Raw genomic sequence first — 15,031 nt, forward strand, 5'->3', positions numbered from 1 at the left:
ATGTTTTCAAAAGATAACTCAGCAGGTAACTAATGTCTATTAAAAAGAATGACTTAACAGCAACTATCCTAAAATAAAAACCATACTTTTGGCAATTGTTTTCCAAAATGTCTAAGAGGATATAATATAATAGTCAAGAACTCTACACAGTAGGTCAACTCAAAAGGATCCTTAAGGCTACATTCAGCAACTAATTAATCGTGAAGTGTTCACCAGGAAGTTACATCATTTGATACTCAGAATTTTTATGGCCACAGAATGCAACTGATAATAACTGGTATAAAAAATTTCTAGCTAGAACCATTACATCCATTCTCTATAATCCCATCCGTAGGGCCTTAACTGGCCATTTTGTTTTCTATTTTAGAGCAATCCCGGAATGGTTTTCTGAGGAAAATCTTGGTCTTGCCCACAGGACCTCTTTAGAGATGTATACTGGCTGTCCATTTTTCAGATCCAAATCCTGCCTTGATCAGGATCTGACCTTAATCAGACATGCAGAATATGTGCCCACATGACTCATGGCTGAGAATATAAGCTTAAACTCATTGCTGCCTGATGCTTACCAAAACCTGGTTACAAGAAATAATATTCACGGAGAATTATTTAAGGACTCATTCATTCAATAATTCAATCAACCGGTTTCTAAGTGCCAGGGATAAGCAGAGTCCCTGCAGCTTATTCGTCTCTTCACCCTGCGCCAAGCCAACCCATCAGTGAGCTGGACACCTAAACCACATCGCTCTGGCTCTTTGAAGAATGGTCACTGGCATTACCTGAACCCAGATTGAGAAGTATTACAAGAATCTTAAAATACTCACTACTATATTTATCATTGGGATTTTCCCCCCATGAAACCACACTGTCCCCTCTATGAAGACCAGTGAGAGAAATTTTTCTCAGATCTAACAGACAAAAAAAGTTGTGCTTCTCTTGAACAACATGTGTTTGACTTTATAAACACCATAAATCTGGAAGTTGAGAGTTTCTTTGCTCTAGGAAACTGAGAGCCAAATATGGAACCACCTTTAGTGACTGTGCAGTACTTTCCCGTCCACGTACTAACTTTGCTATTGGTTTAATTTTATTCTTCTTCCCTCACTTCTTTTTTGCCTTAATATCTTTATTTTTAATACTTTAGATTGCATCTATTCTGAAAAGAGGTGGGAAATAAAAAGTGTTTGATGGATGCATTTTTTGTACTTTCTATGTGCCACCCACTGTCCTGAGCACTTTACAACCCTAGAAGGGTTTAACTATTATTATTTCCATCATACAGAAGAGGAAACTGAGGCTCAGAGAGGTTTATTAACACGCATATGCTCTCACAACTTGTATTTGGCAGGGCTAGAATTCAAATTCAGCCCAAACGATTACACCTAGGAGTATGTACAGCCTATCCTGGGAGCAAACAAGGTCAAGTAGAGGAAGGTGAAGGAGAGGGTGGGGAAAGTCCCACGGACGATGTGACATTTGAGCCAACTCTTAAAGGAGGGAGCTAGTCAAGGAGAAAGTATTCCAGAGAGAAAGAGAAATCATGTGCAAAACCCCAAAGCAAAGAGAAAACATGAATTCTGGGAATGGCAAGCAGAACATGCAGTTACATCCAGCCATTAATTCATCATGAAGGGTTCACCAGAAAGTTAAATCATTTAATACTAGACATTTAATAGGTCCATTATTGAGAATTTCTATGGCCACAGTACTAAATTGTGGCTAGAAAGATAAGCAGAAGTGAAATAAAGGCAGTCTCTTATTATGATTAGGCTAAAAAGTTTGAATTATGTTCAGTAAGTAATGGGACCATCGAAGGATCTTAAGGACAAGAATTATAAGATCAATTTACAAAGCATGATGAATGAATTACAGACTCAAGGTAGGGAATCCTACCAGTCAGGAAGCTACTGCAAGAATCTGGCAGTGGGGTAACAAGAATTAAACAAGAACTGTTGAAAAGAAATATAATGCAAGCCATATATGTAATTTTTAATTTTCTAGTAGCTATGTTAGAAAAAGAAAGAAGTGAAAACAATTTTAGTAATACTTTTATTTAATCCAATATATCTAAAATATTATTTTATCATGTAATCAACATAAAAATTAGTAATGAGAAATTTTACATTCATTTTTTGTACTAACCTGAAATCTACTGTGTATTTTATACTTAGGGTACACTTCATTTTGGACATTAAATTTTCATTGGAAGTATGTGATCTGTATTTAGATTTTATAAAATTTACAGAAGAAAAAGTAGATTCACATACCCAAGTTGTTCTAAATATATTTACACATTTTCCAATATGTGAGTCAAGTATCAGTTTTTAAATTTAAATTAATTACAATTAAGAATATTAAAAATTCAGTTCCTCAATCAAGCTAGCCACATTTCAAGTGCTCAATAGCCACATATGGCTACCATATTGGACCATACAGGCCTAAGGAGTGACAAAGGAACTTTGGCTATTAGCACTTCCACCACCAGCATTTCATATCTACCTACTGTTGAGGTTTTCTGAATACTAACATCAATAACTTACCAAGTATTAACTACAACAGCAATCCTACTAGTCAAATCCTCAAAACTAGGTTACTTTCTCTAGGCCAGTGCCTACATCTGTGAAAAAGGAATCCTCTAATGACTACACAGAATTGCTATGTAGTACCTGACACATGGAATGCACTCAAAAATGTCTGTGGAATGGATATATGTTCTTCATACTCAAGGAATAATTCATTTGTTTGCAGACTACGTAAGCCCTTCGTTTCTATTTTCCTGTGGTTCAACTGTTTGTAGCCTCTGTGTACAATGAAAAAAAAAAAAGCAATAAGAAGACCTATTTTCAATTGCATATTTATTAGAGACGTCATGGTATAATGGTTAAGAGCTTAAGCTCTGGAGTCAGACTGCCTGGATTCAAACCCTGGTCCTATCACTTATTAGATGTATGATCTTGGGTAAATATGTGGCCTCTCTGTGCCTCAGTTCCCCCCAGCTGCAAAACAGTGATAACGGTGCATACTTCCTTGGGGTACTCAGAGGATTACAGAAGATAATACATATAAAGCACCTACATATAGTACCTGCCACATAGTAGATGTTCAATAAAAATTAGCTGTTTTTAGTTGGTGGAAAAGAAGCTGAAATTATGGCTCAAGTGAAAAACAGGATTTCTCAATTATCCATGTTTCTGTCCCATATAATCTTATACACCACACACAAAAAAAAGTGTACAAGTAGTACTTTGAAGTCCCCAAAAGAAAGATCTTGCAGACAGTTATATTCATGGAGAAAGGAGCGAAATAAAAAACTTCACCTACTCACTGTGTCTAATTAGGCAGTACGGCAGAGGTGTAGCCAAGCAAATGGAAAAACACGAAGCAAAAAAGGCAGGCCTTTTGCCTTACCTGCTTTTCCGTTTTCGAGGTGGTTTCTCCACTGTGCCAGTCAGTCTACAGACCAAACAGATAAGACGGTAACTAAAAGTAACATCCAAGAACACATCTCCTGTGCCAGTCAAAACCTCAGTGTCCCACCCTCTGAACTACAGGCTGGCTAAGTCTATACCTGACCTTACCACCGCCTTATGTTCTGTCTCCCCGATTTGCCAAGACCAAGCAATCCTGGGACTCGCTGTTCCCCTAATGTCTGCTTAGCCCAAACCCTGCTCTGCCTCCTGGTCCCTCACTCCATCCTCAGCTCCGATTCGTCACAGCCCAGCTCCCCAAAACCACCCCCCACCACCTACTCATTGTCTGCCTCGTCACCCCCGCAAGCCCCTCCGGCCTCCCCTTTCCTGTGCCCACCCCCTCCGAGCCCCGCCCCTCCAGGCCCCGCGCCCCCCGCATTCCACGGCCCCTCCCGGCCCAGCGCCCCCAGCCTCACCCCTCGGGGCCCCTCCCTCACACGCCCCTCTCACCCCGCCTCGAGGATGCTACGCCGGCCAGCCCGCTCCCCCGCCCCTGGGCGCCCCCCAGGCCCCCAGCCTGAACCCCCCGCCCCTCCAGTCTCGGCGCCCCGAATGCTTCACGGCCCCAAGCCGCTGCCCCTGGGCCCGCTCCAGGGCCCCCGCCCCATCGCGAACCCCGACCCCCGCTCAGCCCCCGCCCCACCTGGGGGCCAGGCGACTCCGCGGCTGCTGGGGCTGCCGGGCTCCTCTGACCATCCGGCTCCTGCTCCGCCGCGGGAGCTGCTCCGGCGGCCGCAGGGCTCGCTCGGGAAGCTGAGGCGGCGGAGGCTGGAGTAGGCGGAGAGGCGGGAGGAGGGCCTCGCGCCTCTGCACGGCTTGCCGCGGGGCCCGCCTCCCCCGCGCCTCTCCTCAGCTCCCATTGGCTAGAGCCTTAGTGTGGCCGAAAGCCTGGAGGTCGATTGGACGCTCGGGCCGTCACATCCCGCCACCTAGAGTTTGGTTGAGACTGCAGGTGGCAGCGGAGGTGCCTTAGATACTGCTAGCACGGCCGGGGAGACCTAAGCGCCACCGTGCGCCGGAAAGTAGGAACTGCATCTCCGGCGCCAGACACCTGCCGGCAGGTTCTGCTCGCTCTGCGTCCTGCATCCCACACACCTGCTGGCACCCCCAACGCTGCATCACGCCAGGACCAAACGCCAAGCACTGCAATTTCCCAAACTCCTCTGGCAGGTGCGACAGTGAGGCAACTCTCCAAAACGAGCTTCATTCTGAACCACCTCGTATGCAGTCCCTGTCTCTACATCATGCTGAAATGGTCTCACAGATACGCTTCTTAGAGGATCCAGCCAGAAAACTGTAAGAATCTACCAAAATAAAGCGTGGTTTAGATGCTCAGTCCTCTGCAGAAAAGATGACAAGCTTGAGTGCAGGCTTCTAAAAAAGCAAGAGATTTTTTAAATTACCAGGAAAGAAAAATCAACACCGCAAATTGATGCTTTAACTAAACGCAATGTGTTCTATTTTGAAAGGCCTGAAAAGAATTGATCCCTGTGTGTGCTAACCGTTCTATGATACTGCAGATGATTCTAAGTTCTACACCAGTTAATCAATTAAATTTCACTGCATTTTTATTGTTGTTGACAGACCTAAGAATGCAAGACTACCAGCACACAGTATGTTACCCTTCCTCTTCTACTTTAATAAGGATATCCTTGAAAATAAGACATGGCTTATTAACATATTATAAAATTCTTCCTTTAATGTGATAATCCTCTTCAGCCTCTCTAGATTTCTTGGGTACAGTTTTTGTTTAATAGATCATTGGCATCTTTTCTTGGAGCTGGGAGGAGGCATATAACTTTGTCTTAACCTACTTCCATTTTATTAGAACACATTTTTATGCATCAATAATGTGACAGCCTAGAGTAATACACACCAACAGGTTGGGGACAAATCTCTCACCAATCTTCACAAATGGCAAAAATGAAGATACTACAGTTTTTCACAAAATCAAATTTATTTGGTGTAAAGGGCTGTCCTTTGAGATGGCTCTTTTTACATCTTTGATGTCAAAAAAATGATCTTCCTTCTATGTAATAATTGATAGTAAATTGTAGTGGGATTTTTTTAAATGGCTTTGACAAGGAAAAGAATATTGTCAAACATCTGTTGGTTTCCCAAATTAATATATTATGTAATCCCAAAATCACAGAACCACAAACCGCTTCAATCCCAATCAATAGTGTCTACCTTTATTATCACCAAGCCAGAAAAAAAAAAACTTCAAAATAATGCCAGACAAGACTGGGGGAGTTGGGGTAGGAGTCCTGGTGGGGAGGATAAACTCACTAGGAAAGTAATCTCGAAATACTATGTTTCTTAAAATATGGACTGAAATCCTCTGCCTGGTTTTCAAGGCTATCATAACTGGCCAACACGTGATACATGGTAGATACTGTCAACAGAGCTGCAGGTGTTAATTTCTTATGTCTTCCCAAGAAGAACCCTCAAGTTGTATGTTTGAGTCATGTCCAAGTTCTAGTATTCTGGGCTTTTACTATCTTAAGAAATACACATCCCATCATTCCAGACCACGTTTAATTCACACTTCCTCTTTTAAGCCTTCCCCAATGACTCCATCCTACATCAAACGTTTCCTTCTCCATATTTGTTGTACGTACTTAGATAAGCTACACTATGTCAGCAATTATATATTGCCTTGGATTATTCTTACTTCCCAGCTACACCGAATTTGGGCAAATGGTATATGCAAGTGAGCACTCAATAAATGGCAGCTTTGGGCCAGGGACTCGGCACTTTATGTGTGCCATTTTTGACCCTGATATCAACCCTGTATGGTATTCTCTTATTTTAAACACAGAATTTTAAGACTCAGAGAACCCATCTTGCTCAGGGTCACACAGCTTCAGTAACACATATGGCTTAAGACGTACTCTGGCATGTCCTACAGGGATTCAAGTTCCAGCTCTCCTGTGCAACCTTGGGCAAGTTACCTATCCTCTCTAAGCCTGTTTCCTCATCTGAAGGGGGGGGAGAGGTAATATAGTCAGAGAGTCATAGTAAGGGGTACCACAAAACAGGGCATGTACGGCATTTAGCTGGGTGTGTTCAATACAGGTTAGCTGCTATTACTGCCTGGTAGAGCTGGGGTTTTTTACCCAAATGCTTTGATCCCAAAGCCTATATTCTTTCCACTATTCCATAATGCCTCGATAGAATCTTTTATATCCCATTACCATTTATACACAAAAGCAGAGTGGTGAGAAAAACAGTGGGTCCCGGGGACTGAGTGGAATATACTAATGTAATAAGTAATTTTCTTGACACACAAAAACATCTTCATAAATTTCATGCATTTTTGAATTAAGGAAATATCTGACTGACCTAAGCCAGCATAAGCTTACTCTCATGTGGGTAAGAAAGGCATATATTCACCAACTGACTGACAAGGAAATAGAAAACTAGTAAGAGGAGAATAAGGAACCAACCTTCCCCCAAGCATCTACTGTGTTGGCATCATACTAGGGGACTTTCCAAATGCTTCTTTTTGGTTTTCTATGACCGTATATTTTGTCAGCATGACTGCACACTGTAAATACACAATTGAAAGAGCTGTGAGAGTTTCATGAAGCATGGTTCTGGGCACTGGATCCAGGACGTTAACAAAGAATATTGCCCTCAAGAACTGGAACACTCAGCTCAGAGTCAAATGCAGAAAAAAGAAAAGGTTTCACTTATGTTTACTAGGAAAGCAACCAAGTGAAGGAATAAGTGTTTTTTAATTTAACTCATGTTATATAAAGTGCTAAATTCTTGTCAGGACATACTACAGACTATGCACTAGATAAAATTTTTTGACAAACTTCCTATAATCGTTTTATTAATTTACACTGAGAGAATACAGCACCTTTCATCCAAAGAAGTGAAGGTGCTTTACAAACATTAGCATTTAAAAAACAATTACATTTAAAAATCTGGATTCTTGCTGTTAATCTCTTCCACTCCAGATACACAGTTTTCTGGAGGCTGGTGGAAAGCAATTCTATTTCTGACAACGAAAGAGGCTCAGAAAGAGTTCAGATTTGCTTTCACAATACAGGCATTTTCCAAAACCTGGTGCTGGGCTTACAAAGCAAAATACACAAATCTTAATGCAATGAACAATATTCCAAACCTTATTTCAAAAGCAAAACGCAGGGTTTAAGACGTCAAAATCTTCCAACAGTTCTAGACATCCAGACAGAGTAGGAGCTGATGCAGGTTGCATATTAGATGTGCTCTTGATCCAGGCTTTTTAGGATCACACTCGAATGAACACATTTAAAGTGGTGAGATTTTTCAGGAAAAAGCATTAACCTATAAAAAGCTAGCCAAGAGCATATCAGGCAAATGAGGAAAGGGAGTGACTGGCAATTAAAAGTAGACAGTTCTCACTACAGCCTAGGATACTTTATTAGAAACCAAGTATATCATAGGCAAATAAAAATAGTTATTACCCCCGTTAGTACAACATAAGGGATTTTACATTCAGCCTAGATACAGGGAGTAACATATCCTCCTGCCTACAAATCTATGACTTGCAGTATCTTTCACCACATGATTACTCTATATAGTACATAGCCCTTATTTATTAGAGGGATCCAAATATTCCTTTTAGGCTTACAAAGTCTAATACATTCGCTTTCTCTTCTCTTTACATGTCTAATAGTAAAAACTATTTTTTTCATGCAAAAAGCCATTATTCAGTTGAAGAGAAAAAATCAAGCAAAACAGAGATGGCAGTTAAGGAATGGACAGAATATTATTGGCACATGCCCAACTAGTGACAAACAAATGCAGTACACCATGACTTAAAAACAAAAGTCACATTACAGGGATAACTAAAACAACTACATCAATCTAAGCTATGGAGTGTCAAATGGGAAGGGAGGGCTGAGGGTTACCGGTTTTATTGGTACAACTTAAAAGCAGTGGAGAGCAAGCACTTAAATACAATTTATGGTAACAGAAAAAAATACTGCAGAGCGCTGTTCAATGACCACACCAAGTTGTCTGCATCATTAATTTCCAGTGTTTCACAATCAGTAAAATACATAGCTACATATCCCTGTAAGATAAAAATACCTTTCCCCCTGAATTACGCTGGGGTCAGGGCAGTAACACAAAGCTACTGACCCAACAGTTCAAGTGTGTGCAGCAAATGTCTGAGCCACTTCTTTCACATAGCTGTACAATTAAAAACTATACAAGGAGCTGGGTGGTTGAGGGAAAAAAAACATCACAACAGTATTGTGCTCATTTAATAAAAGAAAACCCTGATGAAAAATTATGTGCCAAGAAGCTTAGACTATAAAGATTTTTATTGCATTTTTAGGTAACCTGGAAGTTCTTATCCTGAAGGGGAAAAGTTGGTTTTCAAAACTACCTGAACAGATGCTAAAGTGCTTTATTAATTGGCTGGCTTCACAAAGAGTTCCTGGAATGACAAAAATTAATTATAGTAGTAAAGGGATACCAACTATTTCACAAAATGGTAAATTCCAACATCATTTATGACCACAGTCATAAGAGACACTGGAACATTTGTCCTTATCAAGTGGACAGTTGCATATCAAGAACTGATCATCACAACCCTTTGGATATTCAAATTACTTACACAAAGCCAAAACATGGTATCACAGACCTTTACAAAAAAGGACAATTTGTTTCTTTCTAAACTTTTTATAATCTGCTTCGGATTACAGTTCACAGATACAAGAGTCCTGACTTTTCAACCTTTCCAGTTGCAGTTAAAAAATGAACACTTTCTAAAAGTTAAGGTCAAGTGTTACAGCAAGAGAAGAATGATTCCTATTAAAAAGTACATAGATTTTACTTAATGATACTCATGATAGATTGTAAACTGGATTGATTGATCACATTCTACTCAACTGGTATCAAATGAATATATCAGCGTTACAAGTATTAAATGTTTTTCTATTACTATAGAGGATATAAACCAAAACATTAATATGGCAGTTATGTTCTTTAGGCACAGTTTAGTGATTTTTTTCTAAATAAATAGTATTGAATTTAAGTTGAAGTTTTAAACTCAATAACCAAAGGGTCAAGAATTCTGATTAGGAAAAAAGAAAAGAAGAATAACTTTAAGCTAACAATGTAAGTTGTTTAAAATTTCTAACACTTTAACCTATCTGGGTTTTATTTAAGATTACTTTATTAAAAAATACAAGGAATCTGAAAAAAGATCAATACAATTATCAATGTACAAAGTCATAAGCTGTAGCAGTTTTTAACTAAAATTTAAAAACACAACAAGGAGGGCAGCCCTTTAGACCAATTTATTTTATATCCATTTAAAATATCCAACAAAGGACAATGAAGTTTACAGCTGGGACAGGTATACATAACTCGAGGCATTTTCAGTCCATCGTGCCCAATGAATAACATCTTTGCTGCTGAAATTTCTTAAAACTTACCAAACTAAAAACAAAAGGCTGAGTGATACAAAAGGAGAAGTATTTCAGTGTAGTCTGTTCTGTCAATTGGCTTTTTTTTAAAAAAGGAAACACATCCTGTTTCCCCCAGACCAGTAAATAAGCAAGAGCCACGTGCAGCAGTGTGAGTATGAAGACATTTCTCAAGTCTTCTCAAATGAGTCCAAGTTGGTGATGAGATGGGGGAGAAAATTGATAGAAAAACATTGCTATAGACACCATAACAAACAATAAATTTAGATAATTTAAAATTAAAAAAAAAAGGCAAGAGGCAGCATTTCAGCAGCAAAGTGCTCAATAAAAAGTATATTGTAGAGGATAACACACAAAAGTTGGGGTAAGAAGAGGGCAGAAAAATGGGTCAGCAGGATGGGCGAAGGCCTCAAAGGAAATACGGCGTCGTTGTTCTGGGAGGAATAACACGTTCTGAATCTGGAACTGCCCGGAATAACTTTGGTTCTCTTGTATTTACATCTTTGAAGACCATGATTGAAGCAATATTTCCACAACGATAGCAGTAATTAGGAGCAGACCATACTGTTACCAGCTTCTCATCAAACATAAATTTATAGCCTTCATGCACTAGTTGGTGTGCTCTGCAGATGAGTTTTAAGTTGTTGATATGAACAAACTGCAATTTAGAAAGGTTTTGTTAAGTATCCAGCACATTTTTTAAAATCAACCTACATACATAAGAAAATAAAGTGTATATATATATATATATATAATTTTTTTTGAGGAAGATAAGCCTTGAGCTAACATCTGCTGCCAGTCCTCCTCTTTTTGCTGAGGAAGACTGGCCCTGAGCTAACATCCGTGCCCATCTTCCTCTACTTCATATGTGGGACGCCTACCACAGCGTGGCTTGCCAAGCGGTGCCATGTCCACACCCGGGATCCAAACCGGCGAACCCCGGGCCACCGAAACAGAACGTGCGAACTTAACCGCTGTGCCACCCACCAGGCCAGCCCCAGAAAATAAAGCATAAATCCTGTTACTACTAAAGTTCTCACAATTATAGAACCAATTCTACAGTTATCCCCAGTACCTTCAATAAGTTATAGGGCAATAGAGCCACTTTGGTCTGAGTCTATTAGAGAGTCAGAGAAATCATTTAGTCATATAATCAGAAGTTTCTGAAGAAAAGCATAAGTACTATCAGATATGAAATAAAGTTTTTATGGTTTAATAATAAATATATTGTTATCAATATCTATCATTTACTGAGGGTTTATATAGTTCCTGCAAAAATTCTGCAATGATTTGTTATCGTTCTTTTGCAACTTAAGGAAACAAGAGGTGCATTCAGGATAAATAACTTAGCTCAGTTATGTTGAACCTCGCACTCTGACTCCTTTATGCTAGATTACTTCCCAATATAAGCTTATCCCTACATGTGAGTGTGTGTATATGTGTATATATGTAAGTGTGTGTGTGTATTTCTATAGAGTGAAAATAGCTGAACCTCAAAAAGTTGCCTATTCACAATATATACATATAACAAACCATCATGCTGTACAGCTAAAACTAATACAATGTTATATGTCACTTGTGTCTCAATTAAAAATGGATATATTAAAAAAAAGTTCCTTATCTTGTCCCTGCTATCTCATTGCTTAAATTGCAATATTTGAAAGAAAAGGAACATTTATTTTACACATATTACCAAGTGGATGCTGAAGGAGGTGCTTTCATTATGTGATCTCATTTAACCACTAAGGAAAGACACATATGATAAACTAGGTAAGAAATTCGATATCCATAGCCGCCAGTTTGAATAAACTAGACTAGAAGTTTGCTGTCTATAGTCACCATAGTTCTTTACATAGTCCATTAGCCACAAACAAACCACTTTCCCAAAAATGTTGGCTTTACCTCATTTGTGACCTTTGCGCCAAAAAGCCAACCTGCTCCTCGGGGACTGATCGCCCAAGTATCCACATCTTCAGGATCTGACCAAACCAGGTCACAAAATGCTCCTTTATGAGGAATTTCCTGATTCCGTTCAATGGTTCGAATTTGATCCAGTGTTTTGATATCAGGAGATAAACCACCATGAACACACAAAATCTGCTCATCTATTAACTAGCAAAAAAAAAAATAATAACAAAGAATTAAATGTATAATAATAAACTCAGCCATAGCTAAGTGCATCAAGGAATGCTAATGATATCAATATAACTGAGACGGCAGTTAGATAAAAACATGCAAAGTGTTATTGTCAGGAAAATACTTGAGGTTTTAAAAAGATTTATGTAAACTTACAGCTGCTACTGTGAGCATGTCAAAAACTTTGGTACAGTATCTCCAGGCATTAGCATTTCCATATTTGGTTTGGCATTCATCTATGAAAGAAACAGAAGAGTTCTCATTAATGAAGTTCTGAATCCGCCAATAAAAATAAAGAATACATCCAATACTAGGACAACAGAAATGCAGTTAAAACTAGGACAGCAAGTTATGACACACATTTTGCCCTGGTAGGTCCTATCATGTACAGTCAGAGGGAAACTAGTATTTAACTAGTCTAAGAATGTGGTCCTGCTTTTCATTCCAGAAGTGGCCCTAAGAAGTAGCTGAAATTATTGGTCAAAATGCTATGATCACGAAGAATTCAATAGTAATTTCATATACCCCAAAGCAAATGCTTTTGTACACTATGTTATTAATACCAGGAAATTCTATCAAAGAGTAATTTATTTAATGTGACTACCTTATTCTAGCAGGATAATCAAACAAATTAGAAGATCCTTAATTACAAGAGCACGGGTAATTCCTATCTCAACATTTCTCAGAACTAGGTTGTCTCTTCTGAGATTTTCTGGAAATTGTGCAACTAAATACTTGAGCTCCAGTAAGTACATCTGTAGTCATGACTGATGATAGACTGCCAATCAGGTTCTTACATATTCCCAGCTGAACACTCTCTCTGCTATCTACAACAGATAATAGGGCACACATTTCTTCTTTCAATTAATACCCTGGAAATTCTGCTCTTTGGCTTCCTCCTTAATTTTGAAAACAACTGACATCACTATTGCCCTAAGTACAGCTGAAAATGATAAAGGATAGAAGACTATGGGGTATGGTCAATCCTCATGATTTTCTAAATTACATCTCTATGTGAAGCAGGACCCTTATTTAAACTTGCCTTGAGAGAGTTCTAACATTGAGCTCACTTTGCAGGCAGGAATCTTGTATTTTTCACCTTCACACATAGGGCAAAGCACTTGGTTCATAACAGCTGCTCAGTATATGTTTATCCATGTGAACTGAAGTCCCCATATACTTAATAGCTATATATGGACACTTTCACTACTTTAAAATCAATGTTAAGTTCTATGATGACTAAAATTATCTCCCTTCTGAGCAGCTGCTGGGCTTCCTCTTATTAAACAAAACCATAGATGAGCACAGCTTTGGGAACGTGAAAATTCAATACTAGATGTTGTGCTGTTGTCATTTTCTTCAGTCAAGGCATCTTGATTAAAATGTCTTCCTTCTTCTCCCTCTTTTATCCCTTTTGCCCTACATTGATCAATGTTGGTCAAATTCTGGGGGGTAATTACATGTACAACATTAATCTTAGACAGTTGGAACCAGGTGCTTTCACCGAGCTAACACTACAATATGTATTATTCAAAATATTGAGTATTTAATAAAACAAGCAAAAACACTTATTTCAAATGGTATTTAGTATTTTTTGAATGAAAATCAGAAGTAACTTATAGAAAGGAGACAAATATTAGCCATCTAACTTTTCAATTATTAATATCAAAGTTATACAAGTAATATATTATCAAAATTTCTCAGTTTAATTGATAGTGGTTGACAAACTGAAAAGAGAGTTCAGCTTATCTTTATAATGACAGATAATAATTCTATATATAAAATATATATAAATATATATATATTTATATATACATATAAAATCTAAAACTAAACAATTGAGATTAATACTTTCCAATCTTTCAATACCTGCATTGTGTGCCATAAAAATTCATATAAATAATCTCAACAATTCTGCTGTCTACCTCCTTCAAAGAGTTTCCAAACCCCATTTTTTTAAAACTTTCAACCACATAAAAGTTTTTTTTATAAAGATTGGCACCTGAGCTAACATCTGTTGCCAATCTTCTCTCTCTTTTTTTCCCTTCGTCTCCCCAAAGCCCCCAAGTACCCAGTTATATACTCTAGTTGTAGGTCCTTCTGGCTCTGCTATGTGGGACGCCACCTCAGCATGGCCTGACAAGTGGTGCCATGTCTGCGCCCAGGATCTGAACCAGCGAAACCCTGGGCTGCCAAAGCGGAGCATGCGAACTTAACCACTCGGCCACCGGGCCGGCCCCCACATAGAAGTTTTATAGAAGCAGCTATTTTGCTTTTCACAGCTGAGTTGTTTCTGACCCCTGATGTCCTAGCATTCTCTGCAGCAAGCACATAGATATATATATAACAGAAGAAATACACACACACACACACACACACATATATATATATTTAAGAGGATATTCATATATCCTTGGGATAACATATATACTAAGCCGATATATAGATATATAAAACATTCTATGTATGCAAAAGGATATTCATTCAACTATGTGTATATAGCAACTTAAAAACAATCCCAACATCCAATGTTAAAGGGACTGGTCAAATCAATTATAGTACATCCATACAGTGTAATAAAATGCAGCTATAAAAATAACATCAATGAAGTGAAAAGGCTGGTCACAATATTAAGTGAAAAAAGCAGGTGTGATCCCATTTAGTGTGGTGTGAACATGCACACATATGTATACACACACAAATACACACACACACACACATATATAGAGAACAGGTTCTCAAACTTGAGCGTGCAGAACATTCACCTTCAGCAGATTCTAAGGCCCCACCCCAAAAGGTCTGCAGTGGGCCCCAGAATCTACACTTTTAACAAGCACCTCAGGTGATTCCAATGAGGTAAACTGAGGACTACACTTTGAGGCACTGATCTAGAAAGATGTACATCAAAAAGTTGAGAACGGTTCTCTCTCCATGGTAATATTTTCAATTGACTGAGGGAAGAGGGGAATTAAAGAGTGAGAAAGTGGAAAAAGATTA

General features: G+C 38.8%; 2 protein-coding genes across 5 annotated transcripts in view; both read right to left on the reverse strand.

Moving 5' to 3' along the window:
• SCAI (suppressor of cancer cell invasion) overlaps positions 1–4,295 on the reverse strand; it is a 143,496-nt gene extending 139,201 nt beyond the window's left edge. The window contains exons 1-2 of one of the 4 annotated variants that reach the window (XR_011432649.1): positions 4,111–4,277; positions 3,406–3,450 (exon numbers count right to left, since the gene is read on the reverse strand). Coding sequence is in view for 1 of the 4 variants with exons in the window: in XM_023628854.2 (XP_023484622.1) it covers positions 3,406–3,450; positions 4,111–4,163 (98 nt within the window). In the remaining 3 variants the exon portion in view is untranslated. Of the gene's footprint in view, positions 1–3,405; positions 3,451–4,110 lie in introns of all 4 variants that reach the window. The other 3 variants (XM_023628855.2, XM_023628854.2, XM_023628857.2) reach the window with 3 other exon arrangements.
• Positions 4,296–7,291: 2,996 nt separating this feature from the next.
• PPP6C (protein phosphatase 6 catalytic subunit) overlaps positions 7,292–15,031 on the reverse strand; it is a 36,935-nt gene continuing 29,195 nt past the window's right edge. The window contains exons 5-7 of the mRNA XM_003364136.5: positions 12,191–12,270; positions 11,801–12,010; positions 7,292–10,556 (exon numbers count right to left, since the gene is read on the reverse strand). Of these exons, the coding sequence (XP_003364184.1) occupies positions 10,308–10,556; positions 11,801–12,010; positions 12,191–12,270 (539 nt within the window). The 3' untranslated portion in view covers positions 7,292–10,307. The remainder of the gene's footprint in view (positions 10,557–11,800; positions 12,011–12,190; positions 12,271–15,031) is intronic.

Source organism: Equus caballus, chromosome 25 (assembly GCF_041296265.1).
Source record: "Equus caballus isolate H_3958 breed thoroughbred chromosome 25, TB-T2T, whole genome shotgun sequence".
Classification (NCBI taxonomy): Eukaryota; Metazoa; Chordata; class Mammalia; order Perissodactyla; family Equidae; genus Equus; species Equus caballus.